General features: G+C 46.9%; 1 protein-coding gene across 1 annotated transcript in view; it reads right to left on the bottom strand.

The window, feature by feature from the left end:
- Positions 1-23,332, bottom strand: part of mmp28 (matrix metallopeptidase 28) — an 84,230-nt gene that overhangs the window by 1,373 nt on the left and 59,525 nt on the right. Inside the window, exons 4-7 of the mRNA XM_052035718.1 lie at positions 19,233-19,454; positions 17,815-18,060; positions 4,571-4,720; positions 2,055-2,222 (exon numbers count right to left, since the gene is read on the bottom strand). Of these exons, the coding sequence (XP_051891678.1) occupies positions 2,055-2,222; positions 4,571-4,720; positions 17,815-18,060; positions 19,233-19,454 (786 nt within the window). The remainder of the gene's footprint in view (positions 1-2,054; positions 2,223-4,570; positions 4,721-17,814; positions 18,061-19,232; positions 19,455-23,332) is intronic.

Below are 23,332 nucleotides of genomic sequence, written 5' to 3'. Positions count from 1 at the left end.
GTAATGAATTGATCTGTATGATCGGTACGCAAGACAAGTTTTTCACTGTACCTCAGTACAAGTGACAATAATAAACCAATACCAATGCAGACCTAAAGGTCTTCAACATGTAACAGTAACTCTCCTTCCCTTCCCACGATATTTTCTGTTTTATTTTTTAGATTTCCAGCATCTGCAGTTTATTTTCGACCTTATAGCAATTCCCAGTAATCAGCTGCAGTGAGATTTCCAGTTTCAATGAAAAACACTGCTCTTGTTTGCTTGTGGAACACCCCGTTTTCTGTGACACTCTCCTCCCTGAACCATGTGATACACAATACACACTGTGTTCTTTGCTAGCTGCCCCACATCGATCACTCCCCACCCTTCACACCCAGCACTGAACATTCTTTGCATCTTCAATGGCTTTTTAACAACCTTACTTAATGCGGACTTGTGTGTACACAACTCTTGTTGGAGGCCAGCGACAGAAATTGGAGACATCCAAGATCATGTGCCAGCCAGCTACTTGAAGGTGAGGAGCATTGCAGTCAGACACACGTCCAGTGACAGGGTAGGGGGTGAGGGAGAAGGGCTGCGGCTCATCGTCCTAACTCAGCATGGGCCAGCGACTGAGTCCCAGCTACCCCTGGTGTGTTGCCCGAATATCACAGCGGGGAATGCATGGGCGGCAAAGGGTGGTGCTGCTGCCTCACAGCCCCAGAGACCTGGGTTCAATCCTGACGGTGTGGAGTTTGCACACTCTCCCGCTGACCATGTGGGCTGGCCTCAGGTGCTCCGGTTTCCTCCCACATCCCAAACACGTGGGGGGTGGGGGGGGGGGGTGGAGAGGGGGTTGGTGGGTTAATTAGTTACTGCAAATCGCCCCTAGTGTGTAGGTAGGAGAATTGGGGGAGATGTTTGAGAGAGGATAGGTTACAGGGAAATGGGGATTGATGGGATTGTTGTAGGAGCTGGCATGGACTTGATGGACCCAACAACCTTCTTCTATGTGGTAGGGGAATGTGAAGTGAGCTGAGATGGTGCTGGTACTGAATGCAGTTCAGCAGCACCAATCCCAACCATCCATCGCACTCCCCGGCCCCGTATGGGGGTCCTGTTCTCAGACCGACCCTTGGGATGACTGGTTTCCGGTCCGCTCCTGTGGGGACCCCCGGGGCCAATGTGGGACTTGCATGCTCTTCCATGGACAGGGCAAGAGGTGACTGATGGGGTGGGTGTGTGGGTTGTCTGTGAGGTGGTGAGCTCCTGGGCTTCTGTCTGCTCCCGATCCCGGGCCAGGGGTTCCCAGAGCAAATGGCTTCTCCACACACTTGGTCAGGAATAATCTGGGAATGATTGGAAAGGCATTCAGTTCATTGCAATTCCAGATGGCGGCAAGGAGGATTGAGTGGGAGGGAGTTGTTTTACAACTACTGATTGTACAGGAAGGTGAGGATTATGTCACATGATCAGTAATCCAGAAAATGCCATTTTGGCCGTTTGAGAACTTGAATCCGGTCTTTAAAAACGGGAATAAAAAGTGAAGTGGCCAGGAGGGGCAACATCCGGGGAGGTCCAGGGACTGAGTCAGAGGGAGCTGGAGAGGAGGCCACCAGATGTGGTGCTGATGTGAATCACAGCATGTGAGGGCACAGCTGGAGGAGGCAGAGGAGGGGATTGAGGAGGAGGGAGGGATCAAGGAGAAAGAGAAGAGGGGAATGAGGAGGAGGAGGAGCAGGAGGAAACCAGGAGGAGCTGGGGAAGGACTAAATGGTTGATCATGTATATGACAGGGAAAGATCCAACGGCAAAGCAGAGTGTGGATGGACTCGCAGAATGGGGCTGGAACCAGATGAGAAGCAGGGAGCCGGGATGGGAGGGCAGGAATCCATTGGCCCAGCGGCCGGGAGGTTATATCCCTGCCGTGGCAACAAGCTGGGAGAGGCAGTGAGAGAAGGCGGTGAGCCAGGTGGATACTGGCTATCCCCAGCAGTGCTCCCCGTGACCTCTCCCCACACACCAAATATCACCTCACAGAGTTCACCATCGCCGACTGAACCGAAATCCTTTACCTCTGAAAGAATAGAACTTCCCTTCCTTCTCTGACATGGCTGCTGCCTCGATGGCAGGGGGCAGCTCGGGCCAGCTCTTCTGCAGTGACAGAGGTCCTCTGATGGTGCCGTCTCTTGAGAGCTTCCAGTAGTCGGCTCCCCGGAATATGTAGATATTTTGTTTTAAATCTGAGGAAGGGGAAGAAGCAGCCTCGTCAGACTGTTGTACCTGAGAGTGCTTGCAGTTTGCAAAGAAACGAGGGCCAGTGGTGTAGAAATAAAGAGGCGGCCATTCAGGATGAAGGAGGGAGACAGTTAGAGGGTGGTGAATCTTTGGAATTCTCTGTCCAAGGGAGCTGCAGAGGTTCAGTTGCTGAGTATGTTCAACACTGAGACCTGAGGGGTTTTTGGATTGTTACAGGAATCACAGGGATATGAGGATTGTGCAGGAGAGATCAGCCCATTGATCTTATTGAATGGGGAAGCCAGGCACAAGGGGCGAATGTCCTACTCTCACTCTCTATTTCTTACCTTCCATCATTTTCTCTTTTTAATTCAGATTCCCGACATCTTCAGGTTTTAGTGTTTTGACTTTCTAGGTTGTGGCCCAATCACAGGAAGGTTAGAGCACAGAAGGAAGCCCATTCAGCCCATCGAGCCCATGCCAGCTCTGTGCAAGATCAATCCAGTGAGTCCCTCTCCCCACCCTCTCCTCATGGCCCTACATTGTTATTTTGCTTTCAAGCCCATTTCCAGTCTCCTTTGTTTGAGTGCGTCTCCGACACTACCACTGCCCAACGGCAGCGAAGATACAGGAAAGATCTGGCCAGTGCCGATCTCCGCATTAGTAGCAGAAACATTCTCTGGGAGTTTTTCGCATAGAATCAGATCCCCCATTGCAACATAGGCAGCATTGCCAAGGGCGAAGTGGCTGGTATATCTTTCAGTGCTACATTAATGCTGGTCTGCTAGTCTTATTGATCCTGGGGCTGCTGGCTCCAGACACCTCAGCCAGGGGAAATATCATTCTTGCATCCACCCTGTCAAAGATATTGCTTGATCTCAGCAGGACAGGCAGCATCTGTGGAGAGGGTAACTGAGTTAAAGGTTTAGGTCAGTAAAACCTTTCTATATTTCTCTCTGCACAGTTGTAGCCTCGCCTGCTGAGTGTTTCCAGGATTTTGTTACCAAGAATGCCTGGAGAGGGCAGGCAGAGCTTCTGTTGACATCTCATCCAAAAGGCAACACTCCCTCCACACTGCATTATTCACCTCCAGAGCGGACCAAGAGGTCACCTTTGGAGGCAAAAACCTTGCCAATGAGCAGCAGCTGACATGGCACAGAACCCCGGGGGGCGGGGGGCAGAGGTATGCCATGGTGCCAGGCTTTCTGCCTATGTTCACCAGAGAGATTTAAAAACTGCTCGTTTTAGCCCTGCTGGGCTTTGCCAGGGTATCAGGCTTTGGCCACCACCAGCATATCCACTGACCCATCCTGCACATTGTGTGTGTACAGGCATGTGTGCGTGTGTGCATTTGTGTGTGTGTGTGTGTGTGTGTGTGTGAATTAGCGTACGGTTAGCGTAACGCTATTACAGTGCCAATGGGTTCAATTCCCGCTGCTGTCTGTAAGGAGTTTGTGTGTTCTCCCCGTGTCTGCGTGGGTTTCCTCCAGATGCTCCAGTTTCCTCCCACATTCCAAAGACTTACGGGTTAGGAGCTGTGGGCGTGCTATGTTGGCACCGGAAGAGTGGTGACACTTGCGGGCTGCCCCCAGCATGTTCTTAGTAATGCAAAAAGATGTATTTCACTGTGTGTTTTCATGTATATTGTGACTAATAAATATCTTATCTTACCTAGTGTGTGCACATTAGTGCACGTGTGTGAGGGTATGCATTAGAGTGTTTGTGTGTGTGTGCATTACTGCGTGAGTGTGTGTGCATTAGTGTGTGTGCATTAGTGTGTGTGTGTATTAGTGCATGTGTGTATTTGTGTGTGTGTGTATTTGTGCGTGTGTGTATTAGTGTGTGCGTATTAGTGCGTGTGTGTGTATATTTGTGGGTGTGCTTGTATTTGAGTGTGTGTGTATTAATCTGTGTGTGTGTATTGGTGTGTGTGTGTGTGTGTATTGGTGTGTGTGCGTGTATTAGTGTGTGTGTGTGTGCATTAGTGTGTGTATTAGTTTGTGTGTGTGTACTTATGTGTATTAGTGTGTGTGTATTGGTGTGTGTGTATTATTGTGTGTGTGTGTGTGTGTGTGTGTGTGTGTGTGTGTGTGTGTGTGTGTGTGTGTGTGTGTGTGCATGTGTGCAGGCAAATGGGCAGCCCATTGCTTTGCTCCTGATTAATCAGATGCAGTGCCCAGTTGCTGCCTAACCTGCTGACAGCCTCCTGTCTGTTACTGAATAAATCCAGGTTTCTCTAAATACGGAATTGGTGGGGGAAGTACTTCTGCTGATATTCAGGGCACAGTTAAGAAGTCCTGAAAAGTGGTGTGGCTGCCAGAGGCGGACGGCAGGTCAGAGGTAAAACCCTTACCCTTGGTCAGGGTGTCGAAGTGTGTTCGGCAGTAGGAAGGCTGCAGGTGGCGGTCCGCAGGGTCCCCAGGCTCAGTGTGCTCTGCAGGGTTCTGGAAGGAAGTCAACAGTTCCGCCAGTGGCTGCACTCCTGGCTGGTGGAGCGGCTTCCCTGGAAGAGAGAGAAGGAAGATCTGGTGAGGGTTTGGACTCCGGCAGCTTCCCAGCCCATGTACAGAGCAGGCACGGTAGTGTAGCGGTTAACGTAATGCTATTACAGCACCGGCAACCCGGGTTCTATTCCAGCCGCTGTCTGTAAAGAGTTTGTACATTCTCCTCACGTCTGCGTGGGTTTCCTCCAGGTGCTCTGGTTTCCTCCCACATTCCAAACACGTACGGGTTAGGAAGTTGCAGGCATGCTATGTTGGCGCCGGAAGCGTGGCGACACTTGTGGGCTGCCCCCAGAACACTCTACGCAAAAGATGCCCTTCACTGTGTGTTTCGATGCACATGTGACTAATAAAGAAATCTTACCTTACAGAGGCAGCGATTAGAGCTGCTCATTTCTCCACACAAGTGTCACAAGCCTGCGTACTGTCAGCAGCTCAGGACAAAAATTGTAAGTCATCCGGCACTTTAACCCCTGGAGCACCACAGCGAATGTATCACACTCCCCACCACTACCCTGGTTTCTTCAGAGAGTTCTGGGCATACAGCACCAATGCCTTCCAACATCCATTGCCAGTTTCCCTAATGGAGTCATACCGTCCATCTAGTCCCCGCAACCACCAAGCACACATCCTACACTGCTCCCATTTTATTCTCCCCACACTCCCATCAACATCAACCCCCGGATTCCACCACTTACCACCAGGAGCAACTCACAGCAGCCAATTAACTTGCCCAATCTTCACGTCTTTGGGATGTGGGAGGAAACTGGAGCATCCTGGGGAAACCCGCAGGGTCACGGGGAGAGCGTGGAAACTCCACCTGACGTCACGATTGAACCCGGGTCTCTGGAGCCGTGAGGGAGCAGCACTACCCGCTGCACCATCCCGGGCCACTCATGCCCTGCCCGCTGAGATATTCAAGGAAAATGCTAGGAATAGCTCAAGTTCAGTCGCACAGTCGCAGGGAGAACTTAGAAACTCCACATAAACAGCACCTGAGGTCAGGATTGAACCCAGGTCTCTGGAGCTGTGAAGCTCTGCCACCATGATCCCCGCTCTTCTCCAAGTGGAGCTCAGGGTCTTTGTACACCTGGGAAGTCCCCTGTGAACTGACAGAGTGCAGCATTCCCCCAGCACCAGACTGGCCCGTCAGCCTAAACCAGCTGCTTGGGTCTTGAGTGGGACTTGAACCCATGGCTCAGAGGCAGAAGTGCATTGCACTGAGGATGCCCAAGGCAAATGTTGGGATTAAGCGTTGCCACAGGATGGGAATGCGCACATTGCCAGCATGCCTGAACTGGGAATAGTGTGGACCATGGGTTGGACCCATTGATTTCTGCCCTTGACCTCCAAAGTGTCCTGGTGATGCAGAACTCAGTGCTGGGAGCACTAATTCAGGTGCGCACAGAGGTCACAGAGCTAGGGTAATGGAGTGAGGGGAGAGAGGGGGATCCCAGCCATAGATTCCAATGCCCAGGTCAGATCTCATCCACACAATTCTACAAAATTGAAGCCGTGACCTTCCTCCGCACATTGCTATTAAGTGCCTGAATTTAGGCATTGGGTGCTGGGGACTTTATCACTGACCGCCCTCCCCCATTACCCATCATTCACTCCCGCCTTGGAAAACAAGACCAGGCAGACTAGTCATAGATGGAGAGAGACACTACAGTAAAAAGGTGGAGAGGGAGGTGGAATGGAGGGAGTGTCTTCAACATTAAAGTGCTGGAAATAACTCAGCAGTCAGGCAGCATCTGTGGAGAAGCTCCCTGTGCTTTCAAACGTTGGAAGTTTTTTACAGAGGAACTAGCGCTGTAACAACAAACCTGTGCTGGTGCAGCATTGGCTGAGCTCACCACTGGAATTATAACATTTGAAAAGGCCATGTACTCTCAAATGAGATTGCTAAAACTCTGCGTGGTTTGGGAATGTGAGCTGCCCTACTCCCCTCCCCTTCCTGAAATTCTTTAACAGCCTCATAACTCTCTGCAACCATCTGTTTTCTCATGGAAGTTTAGGCTGCAGTAAATGATATATTTTCTATAACTGCCCCTCTCCATTTGTGAATCACCGCAATTGATCAACATCAGCAATGAGTAGAATTAATCAGCTTCGAGACTGACCTTTGGTTATAGGTAAATCATGGAACTCGGTGGATCTCAGCTATCTTGTCATATTTAAAATTGCTCTACAGGGTAATCCTGGAAATCTGTCTCAATGCTACAATATAATATCACCAAAGATTCAACAGGCTTGTGCATCACACATGAACTTTCAGACTTGAATTACAGTGGCTTCATATTAGCATTGAAGAGGAAAATTGTGAAGGACAAGCTTAAATTTATATTGGGAACAAAATACGATCAGCAACAGAGCTAAGTGTATAAATACGGCATTGCTGGGGAAGAGGGGAAGGAGGGAGAGGGAGAGAGAGAAAGGGAGAGAGAGAAGGGGAAAGGGGAGAGGGAGAGAAGGGGAGAGGGGAGAGAAGGGGGAGAGGGGAGAGAGAGGGAGGGGGAGAGAGGGAGAGAGACAGAGAAGGGGAGAGGGAGAGAAAGGGGGAGAGAGAGAGAGAGAGAGACAGATTCCCACAAAGGCAAATAGGGAAAGTGAGAGGGAGAGAGATACACAGAAGTAGAAACATGGAGAGGGAGGTGGAAAGGAGAGAGGAAGAGGTGTACACTCAGAGTTGGAGGGAGTGTCACGAAATTTAATGTGAGACACCTGAGAGAAACAGAAATCCACACAGTGAGACACACAGCAAAAGGCATAGAGAGAGCATCAGAGTGGTCTCACAAATAAAGAGGGCAGCACTAAGTTCTTATATAGAGCGAAGGAGGCAGAGGAGGGCAGATAATGGCTGGGACATTTGTAGATATACAGAGACTGCAGGCAAAAGCAAGAGAAAGTCAGTGCTTGTGAGAGACTGTGTGCAAGAAAGCGAACCCAGCCAGTGACATAAATTACAATGATTGCCCATCACCAAACAGCCTCACATTGAAGAATTTTCAGTGCACTGCCATGTAAGATTTTTGTTCACGGATGTTTATCCAAACTCTGAATGAACCAGTGTTGCGGTCCCCAGGCCTGTCAGGGTGATGGTGATTGTGCTGTGTTAACAATAACAACCCAATCCCCACAGAACAAGCCAAACTGTACGCAGCCGTCAGGCACCACTCCAGTCAAGATCCCTCAGTCTCCCAGCAGACTGTATCAGTCATGCTACAAAACGCCATGCATTTCTTGTTGACTGTTTACAGTTTAGTTCTTCCTAACTTACATCAGAAAGTCTTCACCAAATGATGGGAGTTCAGCTTTTTAACCTCTTCAGTTGCCTTGAGCTTGCAATGTTTTGGTTTCTCTTCCCAAGGCCACTCAGACTTTGCAGTGAGAGGAAGGAGAGGTGAAAGTATAATGGAGAATCAGTCAGTGCAGGATTGTACAGTGGGACCACACAACCCGTCAGAACCCATTAGTGGCCCTTGGATCCCTTACTCTGGAACTATCCCTAAACCTCCCATCTCCCAACCGCTCTTCTCTCTCAGGTATTCCCTATGTCCAGGCTATTCTACTGGGTTTTTGGTGATGTGATCCAATACTTCTTTATAGAGCTCACTCTCAATTTTGTTGAACAACATTCTGTGAAATTCCTTGGAGCATTTTCTTACTTTCAAAGGACTATAGAGCTAGAGGTTGTTGTTGTTGCAAATACCAATTGCATCTCACCTTGTGTTCGTCATGCCTTAATGGAAATATCACAAGATCACAAGACAAAGGAGGTAGGCTATTCGGCCCATCGAGTCTGCTTCGCCACTTCACCATGAGCTAAACTATTCTCCCATCTAGCCCCAATTTCCGGCCTTTTCCCCATATCCCTTCATACCTTGACTAATTAGGTTCCTATCGATCTCTGCCTTAAATGCCCCCAATGATCGGGCCTCCACAGCTGTACGTGGCAACAAATTCCGTAAATCCACGACCCTCTGGCTAAAGAAATTTCTCCGCATCTCTGTTCTAAACGGGCGCCCTCTAATTCTAAGACTGTACCCTCTTGTCTTGGACTCACCCACCATGGCAAACATCTTAGCCACATCTACTCTGTCCAGTCCTTTCAACATTCGAAATGTTTCTATGAGGTCTATAAGTAGAAGTCGAAATGGTGGGCTTCTGACTGGGGAGTTGGATTAAAACAAATAGCTCGCATTTATATCACTGACTTTCAAAATCTCTGAAAATCCAAAAGTGCAGGTTTGTTCACTGTTGTGATCTGGGAACTATGGTGGCACAGCAAGATCCCACAACCAACATTACTGGCCCAGGTTTTGCATGGAGAGACAAACACAGGCTGTCCCCCAGGTTATGTAAGGGTTCCATTCCTGAGAACTGTCCGTAAGCTGATTTCTCTGTAAGTCAGAAATGTCCCTTTTCTATAGCTACCCATATTGTCTCACTTCACATACATTTGCTATAATTCTTTACTTCATTGAATAATCACCCTAACACTACCCGTAATTAAACTAATGGAATATATACTGTATTCAGTCATTAATGAATACCATGAAACAATTTATTATTAAACAATTTATACTAACTTGAAAAATGCTTTAAAAATTCATGGGAGAATTTGCGTAAAGTCAGATTTTTCACTGGTAACCCAGGGAGCCCCTGTACTGACCAGAACATTGTAGTGCCTTGGGATCATTTGAGTACATTGGAAAAGGTAAACAAAGCCATGGTGTGATGGACCCCGAGCACTGTGCTGGGACAGCCTCAATCTCTGGAGTGGGACTTGAATACACAACCTTCCAATTCATGGGAGAAAGTGCTACCAGCAGACACTAAGTGCTGGAGAGTTTCGTCCTGGACTGACTCTCTGCTCCTGTGAGAAAATGCCCAGCACCCAACAAACATCCCTTCCAGTGGTCCAGCATGGGAAATTCAGCACACGGAGATCTGCATCTAAGCATTTCCGAGCAGAGTGAGCTGTGTCTCCAGAGGATTCCTAATAGATCGCTCCATGAACAAAAGAGGGTCTGAATGAGAAGCTTTAGTTTAGCAGCCTGTTCCTATCGGCTCCATTTCCTTTTCGAAGGCATTTGTGTGGATCCTGTGGAGACTGGGAATAGCAGTGGACCTTGTGAATTTGCAGCAGTGAGCAGCCTTATCAGGGGCCCAGTCTAATCTGCCATCTCGCTCAGCAGTACAGAAGCAATTTCACTAATCTCCTGGAATTTGGCTGAGGTTCGAGATTCCTGAAGAGACAGTAGCCCATTCACAATGGCCAATCCAGTTGACGCCTTCCAGTTTTTTTTTCTGAAGATAATTACTCCACAAATATTGCTGGAAATGTTCCACTTTGGCTCATATGTGGAGAATGCAAGCCGGGAGATTGTATTCCCTAGTGTCTGATTCACCCACAATCAACCCGCACACTGGACCCCATGATCTGCTGTGGTCTGATTCTCTCTGAAGCCCTCTTGCCAAAATGCCTGTTCCTGGTCAGCTGAGACAATTACGGATGAAACTCATAGAGAATGGTTCTCACCAACGCCACTGATTTCATTTCTACATCCCAGGTGAAGCTGTGCCCTGTCGCCCATCAATACATGGAGCTGCCTTCAGGATCGCTTTCGTGGGACTGGGTTTAGGGTCGGGCACGAGGAGAGGTGGGATGGGACAGGAAGGACTGAGGGGGAGGCACCCTAGCAGATGACTGCCTCCTAATGTCCCTTTATTACCAGCGCTGGCTAAACCCTTCAATAACGGGCTTTAGGTTGAGTTGCTGTAGTGTACCACTGCAGTGGTACATTCTATGTCTCTTGTACTCCACACATGCTTTGCAAACCTTAACATCTAGTGTCAGTGGACCACCACATCATAACCAATATGGTTTGTGATTTGTCCCTCTGGTAGTAATCTCTTATCCCTCTCACACGTGCTCTGATTCCCTGGATACGTGAAGGAACCAGAGAAAGTCTACTTCTGCAAACCACAGCAAGAGCTAGGACTAACTGAAGAAATCTTGGGAAGAGTGCAAGTTTCACCTTGCAGACTCGGGGTTGGGAGCTGGAGCCTTGAAAAGAGGTGAGTCTCTGTGCTTGCGAGTTTCACCTTGCAACAGTCGAAAAGAGGCACATTTGCAAATTGTTAATAGTTGATTGGCTAATTACCAACAGTTAATAAAAAGAAGCTAGGGTCAAGAGGAGTGGCTTTTTGAGAAGGGCTGCTGTCTAGTCTAAGTGCTGCTGGTTGTCTAAGTGTGGGCTTGGTGAATACCAAGCTTCAGTGGGGAGGGTGAGCAACACTAAGGTAAGGTGAGGATAGGCTTTTTGTCTCTTTATTTTTCCCTCAAAGCTTTTAGTCATGGCAGGTGAGCTCAGACCTGTGTCATGCTCCCCCTGTGCAATGTGGGAACTCAGGGAGGCTGCCAGTGTCCCTGACAACCACGTGTGCAGGAAGTGTGTCCGGCTGCAGCTCCTGACAGACTGCATGACGGCACTGGAGCTGCGCATGGATTCACTTTAAAGAGTGAATGTGGATAGCACGCTTAGTGAGTTGGTCACACCGCAGTTTAAGGGCCTAGGGAAGGATAGGGAATGTGTGACCAACAGGCAAATCAGTAGCAGGAAGGTAGTGCAGGACTCCCCTGTGGTCATCTCCCTCCAAAACAGATATACTGCTTTGGACACTGTTGGGGGAGATGGCTCATCAGGGGAAGGCAGCAGTAGCCAGGATCATGGCACCGTGAGTGGCTCTGCTGCACAGGAGGGCAGGAAAAAGAGTGGCAGAGCTCTAGTGGTCAGGGATTCCATGGTAAGGGGATTAGACAGGAGCTTCTGTGGCTGCAAATGGGGGTCCCGGTTGGTGTGTTGCCTCCTGGGTGCAAGGATCAGGGATGCCTCAGAGTGGCTACAGGGCATTCTGGAAGGGGAGGGTGAACAGTCAGTTGTCTTGATGTATGTAGGTACCAACAATATAGGAAAAAAGCAGGATGAGGTCCTGCAAGCCTAATTTAGGGAGCTAGGAGGTAAATTAAAAAGTAAGACCTCAAAGGTAATAATCTCAGGATTACTACCTGTGCCATGTGCTAATCAGAGTGGGAATAGCAGCATAGTTGGGGTGAACATGTGGCTTGAGCAGTGGTGCGGGAGGGAGGGTTTCAGATTCCTGGGGCATTGGAACCAGTTCTGGGGGAGGTGGGACCAGTACAAACAGGATGGTCTACACCTGGGCAGGACTGGGATCAATGTCCTATGGGGATTGTTTGCTGGTGCTGTTGGGGAGGGTGTAAACTAATATGGCAGGGGGATGGGAATCCAGGCAGAAAGACGGAGGGAAGCGAAGCAGAGACCAGAGTAAAAGTTAGAAAAGAGAAAAGTAAGAGTGGAGTACAGGAAAGTCAAACACAAGTATGATTGAATTTCTCATACACTAGTTTGATCTAAAACCAGTGTATTATGCCTAAACAAGGGATAACAGGATACAATACAACAGGATGAGGAAAGAGTTGGCTAGTGTGGACTGGGAACACAGGCTGTATGGTGGTGGGACAGTTGAGGAACAGTGGAAGACTTTCAAAGAGATTTTTCACGGTACTCAACAATATTCCAGTTAAAAGCAAGGACAGTAAGGGTGGGGACAGCCAGCCTTATATAACCAAGGAAATAAAAGAAGGCATCAGGCTAAATGCTCAGGCATACAAAGTCACCAAGAGTAGTGGGAAACTGGAAGATTGGGAAAACTTTAAAAAGCAACAAAGAACCACTGAGCAAGCACTAAGGAAAGGGAAGGTAGATTATGAAAGTGAATTAGCACAAAATATAAAAACAGATAGTAAAAGTTTTTATAAATATATAAAGTGGAAAAGGGTAACTAAAGTGAACGTAGGTCCCTTGGAAGATGAAAAGGGGGAATTAATATTGGGTAATGTGGAAATGGCTGAGGTCTCGAATGACTATTTTGTGTCGGTCTTCACGGTGGAGGACATGTCTAACATGCCAAATAGAGATGTTATGGATGCAATGGGAGGTGAGGACCTTGATACAATCGCCGTCACTAAAGAGGTAGTGATAAGCAAATTAGTGGGCCTAAAGGTAGCCAAGTCCCCTGGTCCTGATGGGATGCATCCCAGGGTACTGAAAGAAATGGCGGAAGTTATAGTGGACGCACTTGCGATAATTTACCAAAATTCTCTGGACTCTGGGCAGGTCCCGGTAGATTGGAAGACAGCGAATGTCACGCCACTGTTTAAAAAAGGATGTAGGCAAAAGGCAGGTAACTATAGGCCAGTTAGCTTAACATCTGTAGTCAGGAAAACACTTGAAGCTATCATTCAGGAAGAAATAGTGAGACATCTGGATAGAAGTGGCTCTATCAGGCAGGCGCAGCATGGATTCAGGAAGGGCAGGTCCTGTTTGACAAACTTATTGGAGCTCTTTGAGGATATAATGAACGCAGTGGATAGAGGGGAACAGGTGGATGTTGTATACTTGGATTTCCAGAAGGTGTTCAATAAGGTGCTGCATAAAAGACTTATCCATAAGATAAGGATGCATGGAGTTGGGGGTAATGGATTACATGGACAGAGTATTGGTTAACCAATAGAAGACAGTCGGGATAAATGGGTGTTTCTCTGGTTGTCAATCAGTGGTGAATGGGGTGCTGCAGGGGTCAGTGCTGGGCCTGCAACTGTCACGATGTACATTACCAATTTGGAAGAGAGCACCGAGTGTAGCGTATCCAAGTTTGCTGATGACACTAAATTGAGGGGAAAAGCAAATTGCGCAGAGGATGCGGAGAGTCTGCAGAGAGATATAGATAGGTTAAGTGAGTGGGCAAGGGTCTGGCACGTGGAGTACAATGTTGGTAAGGTCATCCACTTTGGAAGGAAAAATAGAAGATCAGATTATTTAAATGGTGAAAGACTGCAGCATGCTGTTGTGCAGAGGGACTTGGGAGTGCTTGTGCATGAATCGCAAAAGGTTGGTTTGCAGGTGCAACAGGTTATCAAGAAGGCAAACGGAATGTTGGCCTTCATTGCTGGAGGGATTGAACTTAAGAGCAGGGAGGTTATGCTGTAACTGTACAGGGTACTGGTGAGGCCGCACCTGGAGTACTGCGTGCAGTTCTGGTCTCCTTACTTGAGGGAAGATATACTGGCTTTGGAGGTGGTGCAGAGGAGGTTCACAGGGTGGATTCAGGAGATGAGGGGTTTAGCCTATGAGGAGAGATTGAGTCGCCTGGGACTATACTCGCTGGAATTCAGAAGAATGAGAGTGGATCTTATAGAAGCATATAAAATTCTGAAAGGGATAGACAAGATAGAGGCAGGAAGGTTGTTTCCACTGATAGGTGAGATTAGAATTAGGGGACATAGCCTCAAGATTCGGGGGAGTAGATTTAGGACAGAGATGAGGAGAAACTGCTCTTCCCAGAGAGTAGTGAATCTGTGGAATTCTCTGCCCAGGGAGCAGTGGAGGCTACCTCATTAAATATATTTAAGACACAGTTAAATAGATTTTTGCATAGTAGGGGAATGAAGGGTTATGGGGAAAAGGCAGGTTGGTGGATCTGAGTCCACGGCCAGATCCGCCATGATCTTATTGAATGGCGGAGCAGGCTCAACGGGCCAGATGGCCTCCTCCTGCTCCTATTTCTTATGTTCCTTTGGCTCCCAATCTTGTCCGGAGCCCCCACAGATAGGACTTCTTTCCCTTGGGAGTCCAGAACTAGGGGGCACAGTTTCAGGATATTGGGTCTCCTATTTAAGATGGTAACGTGGAATGATTTCTTCTCTTGGAAGGTTGTGACTCTCTCAGAGAGCTGTGGGAGCAGAATCATTGAATATATTCAAGACTGTAGGGGAAACGAGGGTTATAAAAATCAGGCCAGGAAATGGATCGAATGGCAGAACAGGCTCGATGGGCCGAGTGGCCTACTCCTGTTCCTGTTTCCCAGGTTGGAATACTTTTCTAGCAGCACCAACCTCCTGTCAAAGTTTGAAAGCTAGACAGAGAGAAGCTGTCCGGCAGATCCAGGTGGTAGGTGTTCAAGTTGTACAAGGTCACCTTATACAAGATACCTACCTACACCACAACATCGAAAATAATACATTTGCTTTGGGGTGACTGAACTTGTGCAAAGTGCTGTAGAAATCCTGATTTCTGGGACTGGGAAAAGTAAATTCAAAATATTGTTTTCAATTAAATTGTGAGGGTGGGACAAAGGCATAAGTAAAAATTATTGATAGGCAGATGAAGAATCAGGAGGCTGTTCATCCACAGAGTAATCCATCAATAGAACTAACCCCCAGATACAGGAGGAGAGTTGCAAATCATTAGAACCAATTTAATGCTGAATTGGATGTGTGTAGTATGGTAATTAGTTATTATTGTCACATGTACCAAGATAAATTAAAAGCTTTTAGTTTGCATGCCATCCAGACAGATCATTCCATACATTGAATAATACAAAAGAGAAAAAAAAAACAGAATGTAGGATATAGTGTTCCAGTTACAGAGAAAGTGCAGCGCAGGTAGACAATAAGGTGCGAGGGCCATGACGAGGTAGACTGAGGGATCAAGAGTTCATCCTTATCGTATAAGCAGTCTATTCAAGAGTCTTAAAGCAGCAGAAGCTGTCCTTGACCTTGGTGGATGTGTTCTCAAGTGTTTGTATCTTCTGTCTGATGGGACGGGGGGAGGAGAGAGGATGACTGGGATGGAGGGGTCCTTGATAATGTTGGATCTCTCCCAAGGCACAGGAAATGTAGACAGTTAATGGAGGGGAGGCTGGTTTGCATGATGGACTGGGCTGCTTTCACAACTCTCTGCAATTTCTTGCGGTCACTGTATCACTACAGATACATGAACCAGGATGGTCCAAGTGGCTGCCCTCACCTATAAGGATCATATTATCATTGAAGTCAGGTTAAGCCACATGGAGCTTCAGTTTGAGCCATTTGGAGTGCACAGCATAGTTGGAAATTGGGGCAATTTGGGTCAGACTGGCCCAGGTATAATTTACAAACCATGAATAGTTTGTAAGTTTTGGGTTACCTGAGCTTAGCTCAGTGTGTGCCCCACTGTACCTCTGTCTCTGTGAACAGATGCAGGAAGAAAAGCAGTAATTTCATAGTGAACAATAATTACCAAATCAAATGGACAAGTTATCTCCTGGTCAAGGTGGAAATGTGTATTCCCAACACTCGGGGTTCAATCGGTGACTGTGTCTGCTTCAGGAATAACAAAAGTCATGAAGGGTTTACCAGTACTCTGTCCTGTGCATTACTTATACTCCTGTGGGTCTCAGAAATCAGTGGGGCAGCTCCATCCATAAATCCATTGCTCAACCTTGCCTCCACTCTCTGACTGACCTCTAGCACCAAACAGTAGCAGGTTAACACTGGCTGCAGGTCCACTTTTACTCTGGGAAAATATAATCTGTGTGAACCTTCTAAGATCGCATTGTCAACACAACCTATCCACATTTCTCTCTCCCTGCTTCATTCAAGAGATTTTACCCAAAATCATTTGTTCTTTAAATCCTTTGGGTTTGAATATAGTCTGTTCATAACTCATTCCTGAACTCTATTTTACTGCTTTCTCTCTCTCTGGTCTCCAACCACATTAGCTTCGTTATAACCCTAAGTGTGACATGGGCATTCCAGGTTATGCAATTGTCTCACAACCCTAGTCACCCATATCTGATCCTGACCTCCAGTACTATCCAGTACTACCTATGTACAGTCTGCATGTTGTCCCCATGACTGCATGGATTTCCCCGGGTGCTCTGCTTTCCTCACGTCACAATGTGCTGTTAATTGGCTGCTGTAAATTAGCCTTCGTGTAGGTAGCTAGTGGGAGGATTGTAAGATAAGATTTCTTTAGTCACATGTACATCGAAACAGTGAAATGCATCTTTTTGTGTAGTGATTTGGGGAGCAGACACGGGGAGAACGTACAAACTCCTTACAGACAGTGGCCAGATTTGAACCCAAGTCGCAGGCACTGTAAAGCGTTATGCTAACCACTATGCTACTTGCTAATGGGTACAAGGGAGAGAATAGGTTATGGGTGGATAGTTTTTTTTGCACTAATATCTTGTATTACACAGGCTTTTTTTCCCCACCACTGTCTTGTATAATTTATATTCTGTATATTCTGTGTGTTGTCTGTACCTACGTGCATGTGATGCTGCTGCAAACACGTTTTTCATTGTACCTGTACCTCACCGTACTTGTGCACATGACAATAAACTCGACGACTTGACTTGGTGGGGGGGGGGGGGGGATCAGGAAATGAGACTGATGGGAATGCTCTGAGAGCTGGCATAGACTTGATGAGCCAAATAGCTTCCTTCTATATCAAAAGGAAATTGAAAATTCTTCGTCCCTTTCTCCTTTTTCTTGTCATTGCTCCTCTCAAAATTTCCCTCCAAATCTTCATAAGATACAAATTTGCCAGGCTAGATCTTCTTCCTTTTCCCTGTGTTAAACGTAGGGGGACGCTGCCCAACCCTACCCACTCTTCTGTGGCAACTTCACCTGTTAAACGTTGCTCGTTCAGTCCACAGTTCGTAGCTTGCTGTTATCACCTAACCACGTCTTCCTGACTGACCTTAACCCTCTCCTACATTTTGGGAACACACTGACCCCTTCCACTGTGGGTCTTTGACCTATTTCTCACCTCTATCCTTAAATGATGAACCCCTTTGCTACCTCCCATCGGTAGGTTGCTGCTTCTCCTTTTTTAGGTAGCTCCTCGGGATAGGGTGGCTTGCTTCCATTGTAGTTCTGTGGGTTCTGATGAGGCCACTGTAGGACCCATGGGCTCCACCACAAATGGGGCAGGAAGAGCTCAGCAGTACAAGTGAATGCATGATTTGTGGGATGGTGTGGTTCTTCTGCTGTTTATGCTGGGCCTCTGTGTGCAACTGAGTCAAGCTCTCGGTCCCATCCTGAATACTCCTCCTCCACTTTGACGTTGGTAGGGATGTTGCACTTTTTTCAGTGAGGTTTTGAACACATCCTTGAATCTTAATAATGTAATAAATTGTATTAAGACCAGTAGACAAATGATCTGAATCTTAAGCTTACCATAGAGTTTCTGAATGGCCATCTTGTCATCCCAGTTTAGGATAAAGTCTCGGCCTAACTTTTTATAAAATGGAGACATCAGGGCATTTTTGATGGGAGAATGCTCCAAGCCCAGTGTATGTCCAATTTCATGTGCGGTGACGATGAACAGGTTCCTGCCTTTGCCCTGGTTCAGGGACCACCTCTCTTCATTGTCGAAATGGGCTTCTCCTCTTCGGGGAAAGAAAGCATGGGCCAAGGCTCCGCCTGTAACAGACAGGGAGAACAAGCTCAGGACAGCAGTGGGATCTCCAGAACCCAAACGTCTTCAGAAGTAAATAAGGTGGAAAAAGTGAACTATGTAAGACATTGCTCAATGCATTAGTAAGTTGTGTGGCCCAAAACCATGAGTGCGTAACTCCCAGGTGGATTATCAAGCCCTTTTTCACTAGCACAATGCAATCAAGGGATCCACAGACAACTGCCAACAACATCAGCCACAAACCCAACCATCAAAGCTAACATCATTTCCTGAGTCCTGCCCAGGGTTTCAACCACCCGTTCATCTTTCAAATGCTGAAGGTGACTCAGGATTAATCGGTTCCTTCAAAGATGAGTCAAGGGTGATTGAACTGAACAAACTGAAACCTTGGTATGTCTCTGAATATGAATCATGGTGTCAGAAGCTCGGCAGCCACTGTCACAGTTCAAGATTAACTTGATTTCCAAGGGAGAATGAAGCATAAAATCTTGCAAAGTTATTGGTTCTGAAAGTTAATTTTCTTGCATGGAAACCAGGTTGAAAGGATGAACGTGGGGAGATGATACCTGTTAGTGACTTCTCCGGGCTCCTCCCATTGGCTAATGCAACTTTCACAAACAAGGCATGCAATGTGTCTGGTTGGGGGTGGGGTGCGCCTGGTCTGGGGAGGGGGGGCACCTGGTCTGGGAGGGGGGCGGGGGGGGTCACCTGGTCGGAGGAGGGTGGGGGGGTGCCTGGTTGGCTTCCTCTGATGCTGTGCCAGGTGACTGGGACACCCTCAAATCAAGTCCTGATGCAGGGTTTCAACCCGAAACGTCAGCAATTCCTCCCCCCACAGACACTGCTCGACCTGCTGAGTTCCTCCAGCAGATTGTTTGCTGCTTCTACCATATACCTTGTCTATGCCCCTCAGAGTTTTGTATTCCTTTGTCAGATCCTCCCCTCAGCCTCTTTCACTCCAACGCATCCTATCCCGTCTCTCCTCAGAACTGAAACACTGCATCCCAGGCAACATCCTGGCGGATCTCCTCCGCACCCTCTCTGATGTAATCACGTCCTTCCTGTGGTGTGGTAACCAGAACTGTGCACGGTGCTCCAACTGTGGCCGAACCAACGTATAACTTTGAATCTGACTGCGTGTTAAGTATGAATCTTACGATGAGACAGCAGTCAGCACCTGGTCCATCAAAGGCGTTGCCAATTCCGTCATTGTGCTCGCCCTGGTAGAACGCGAGGCGGATGTCTGCAGGGCCGTCCATCACCTCCCCGAAGGTCAGCGGTGACACGTTGCTCCACAGCTCAAAGGCCGTCTTCACTGCCATCCTCACACGCCGTTGCTCCAGGTACCTGGGCCAGTTGATAATCCTGTACGTCAGGTTGTGTTTGTACCATTTCTCTCCTGATGGGAAGGAAGCAAAGCCGGGGACATCGTCAGAGCTTGTTCACATCACAATTGGCCAGTTGCCCAACACATTGGTGGCCATCCCAAACACTTCATGTGCATCAGAATTAGACATTGCCGCTAGCTCTTGTACACTGCACGAGTTCAGGTTGTCCAGCTGTCCTTTAAAGCCACAAAGTGCTTTTGTAACCTTGGAAACCAGCTGCCAATTTGTGAACAGCCAGCTTCCGCAAACAACAGGGTGCCCTCCACCCATTCCAGTTCATTGAAGGACTAAATCAGGTTGTAGCTGGAAGATCTCCCCAGATTCTCACTAGAAAAGTGCCATGGAATTTTTTATGTTGATCTCTGAGGACAACTGCGCTGTAATTTTGCAACATTTTCCAAGACAGGCATATTCAGTGATGCAACACCCTTTTAGTACTGCACCACTTTAATCTTGGCCTTAGATCGTGCACAGTTAGGCTTGAGAACACGGCCTTTGAACTCAACAGGAGTGCTCCCAGGCCAATTGCATATTAGATTAGACACCAATGAGAAACGTCCATTATACCTTGGGAAACACATACAACAACAACTTCCATTTATACATCACCTGGAGCAAAGCAAGATATTGCAACAAATTGCATTGACATATAATCAGACAGATTTACCTCCGTGGCATAGAGAGAGGCGTAAAGATGTAATGAAACGTTTGCATAGTTAAGTTCTATTTAAGGTATTTGTTAACTAAGCGAGGAAAAGTGCCGAGGTTCAGAGGTGGAATTCTACAGCTTAAGGCTGAAGGTGAGTGAGAGAATGCAGGGAATGCACAGAAAGACTTCACTACAACAATGCATCTCATCCTGCTGCTTTATCTGTCTGTTGAGACTGACTCTACTGCACTCTGTAACCTGCCATGGCTACCAATGAGCATTTGCCAAATATTAACAGTCCTTACTAAAGCTGATAGGGTCTCACAGTCAGGACTTCCATCAGGATCCAGCACAAGAAGTTCTTTATAAACTGGTGACTTCAAGTTTGATAGCCAATTGGATGGGTCAAGTATGATCCCAAACCTGCCATCTTAGAGTCATAGAGTTATACAGCAAGGAAACAGGCTCTTCAGCCCAACTCATGTATGCCAAACATTGCCTAACTGAGCTAGTCCTATTTTTCCGTGTTTGGCCCCTATCCTTCTAAACCTTTCCTACCCATATACCTGTCCAAATGTCTTCTAAATGCCTGTAATTGTACCCACCTCTACCACTTCCTCTGGCAGCTCATTCCATATACCCAACACCTTCTATATGAAAAAGTTGCCCCTCAGGTCCCTTTAAGTCTTTCCCCTCTCACTTTAAACCTATGCCCTCTAGTTTTAGACTCCCCTACCCTGGGGAAAAGTCTATGGCTGTTCACCCTATCTATGCCCCTTGTGATGTTATAAACCTCTATAGAGTCACACCTCAGCCTCCTACACTTCAGGGAAAAAAGTTCTAGCCTATCGATCCTCTCCTTATAACTCAAACCCTCCAGTTCCACGAGCATCCTCATAAATCTCTTTTGCACCCTCTCCAGTTCAGTGACATCCTATTGTAGATCTTCTCCCTGCCTTTCGAGAAGAGACTGTTTCCTTGCTAGTTTATAGTTTCACGAACACCAGACACACTCAAAATGTTATTTTTACTGATGTGTGTAACCTCACAATGTGTGTCTGTGCTACTCCACCAGAATATGCATCACAAAAAATATTAGCCTCCACCAAAGGCTACTTCCCATAGTGACAGTAATTGGGAACTGAAGGATTTTTCAATTTAAACTTAGCTTCATGAAAATCATCTCATAGAAAGACCAAGATTTCTGCCTTCCATCCCAGTAATACAAAAGAGAGGCAGGCTGGCCTGTGGAAGGAAGTAATGGTTGACTGGGTACTGGAATGTACAGTAATCTCTGTGAGATAATCAGGAAGTCCCCTTCTGATATGGGAACCAACAGACGCAGTTGCATTTCTTGGAAAATGCAAAAGGACGGTATTTTGTTATTTCCAGTGTTTTAGAGCATGCCCCTCTAGCCGACATTAGCACTAACAAATCATTAAATGTAGACAGAGCTGTGGAACAGCTCCCATTTGGAATAATCACAGTTCCCTGGAAGATAAGGCTGTCTGTACACTTTTACTGCAGTCCAAGTAAACACTTAGCTTGTGCAGAAGCATCAGTGCAGGAAGTGATTGTTGGGCATATGTTTCTCCAGATTCCCCTCAGAATTGGAGAGAGTTTGGAATTTGTGTGTGGGTCTTTGCTTGGGTAAAGGTCATCTTTGCTGAGGGCAAGAAATCATTACCATTCACACAGCTGATGAAGACCATTAACTCAGTGTGTTTGTGGAAAAATAAAAGCCTCTTTAACCTGTTCCTCCGAGGAACATCTTCCCATCTTCCCAATGAGTCAGTGTAAAATCCCCATTGTCAACAAGATCCTAGTGTCCTCCCGTGATGAGACATTAATCCCAGTTCGTGGACGGTGATCTGCAGCAGCTGAGGAATTTCTCAGCTTCATTCTACTTTGGTTTATATTAGAATCTGAATGAGGAGCAGGAGGAAACCACTCAGCCTCTCTGTAATTCAACAAGATCTTGGCTGATCTCACTGTAACCTCAACCCTGCATTCCTATCTTTACTGCCTTCTCTGGGATTGGACAATAAACTCCAGTATTGCTAGGGACATCCATATCTTGTGAACAAGTGCCAATAAAAAGGAATGCTCTCTTTGTATTGGTTTATTATTGTCACTTGTACCGAGGTACAGTGAAAAACTTGTCTTGCATACCGATCATACAGGTCAATTCATTACACGGTGCAGTTACATTGGGTTAATAACCATTCAGAGTAAAGAGTCAAAGCTACAGAGAAAGTGCAGTGCAATAAGGTGCAAGGTCATGACAAGGTATATCGTGAGGTCATAGTCCATCTCATTGTATAAGGGAACCGTTCAAACCATTCAATGTAATACTGAAGGAAGAGGGGAGAGGATAATGTGTTTCTTGATGGCATCACGTTGGAGGTATCAGAAATTGACCCATTAAATATGGAACGGGGAATTCTATCCTGTGTCTGGGAGGGAGAATGATTGCAGGGAATAGAACAGGAAAGGCAATTGGTAATTGGTTTACTATTGTCACATGTACCGAGAAACAGTGAAAAGCTTTGCTTTGCATGCCATCCTGTCAGATCATTACAAACATAAGTACATCAAGGTAGTATAAAGGGAAAAATAGAAAATAATGCAGAATATAGTGTTACAGTGTGCAGTGCAGGTATACAAATAAAGTGCAAGGTCCATGACAAGGCAGATTGAAAGATCAGGAGTTCATCCTTATCATATCAGAAGTTCATTCAAGAGTCTTATAACAGCGAGATAGAAGCTGTCCTTGAGCCATGTGGTACATGCTCTCAAGCTTTTGTACCTTCTGACTTATGGAGGGGAGGTGAAGATGGAATGACTGGGGTGGGAGGGGTCTTTGATTATGTTGGCTGCTTTCCCAAGGCAGCGAGCTTTGGTGGTTTGGCGGAGTCTTTCTTTGAGGAAAAGGGCAGGCCTAGAGGCATTGGTATAGAAGGTGGCATCATCAAAACAGATGTGACAGAGATAGAGAAAGCAGGTAGAAGAAATAGAATTCTTTCAGGAAGCAGTTTAGGAGAAAGTGTGGTCAAAGCAGCCATGGGAGTCCATGGATTTACTTGAAAATTTTGGGAGACATGGGGAAAAAACCAAGGTAATAGTGCAGGGTAATCTCAACCAGGGTGTGTCAGGGCCGGGCAGAGCACACAAATATAATAGCAAACCTTCAGTTAGAGCCAAAATGGTAGAAAGATAAAACTGAAGGTATTTGTGACA

Source organism: Pristis pectinata, chromosome 21 (genome assembly GCF_009764475.1).
Source record: "Pristis pectinata isolate sPriPec2 chromosome 21, sPriPec2.1.pri, whole genome shotgun sequence".
Lineage (NCBI taxonomy): Eukaryota > Metazoa > Chordata > Chondrichthyes > Rhinopristiformes > Pristidae > Pristis > Pristis pectinata.
This window is presented reverse-complemented; position numbering and strand designations above follow the sequence as displayed.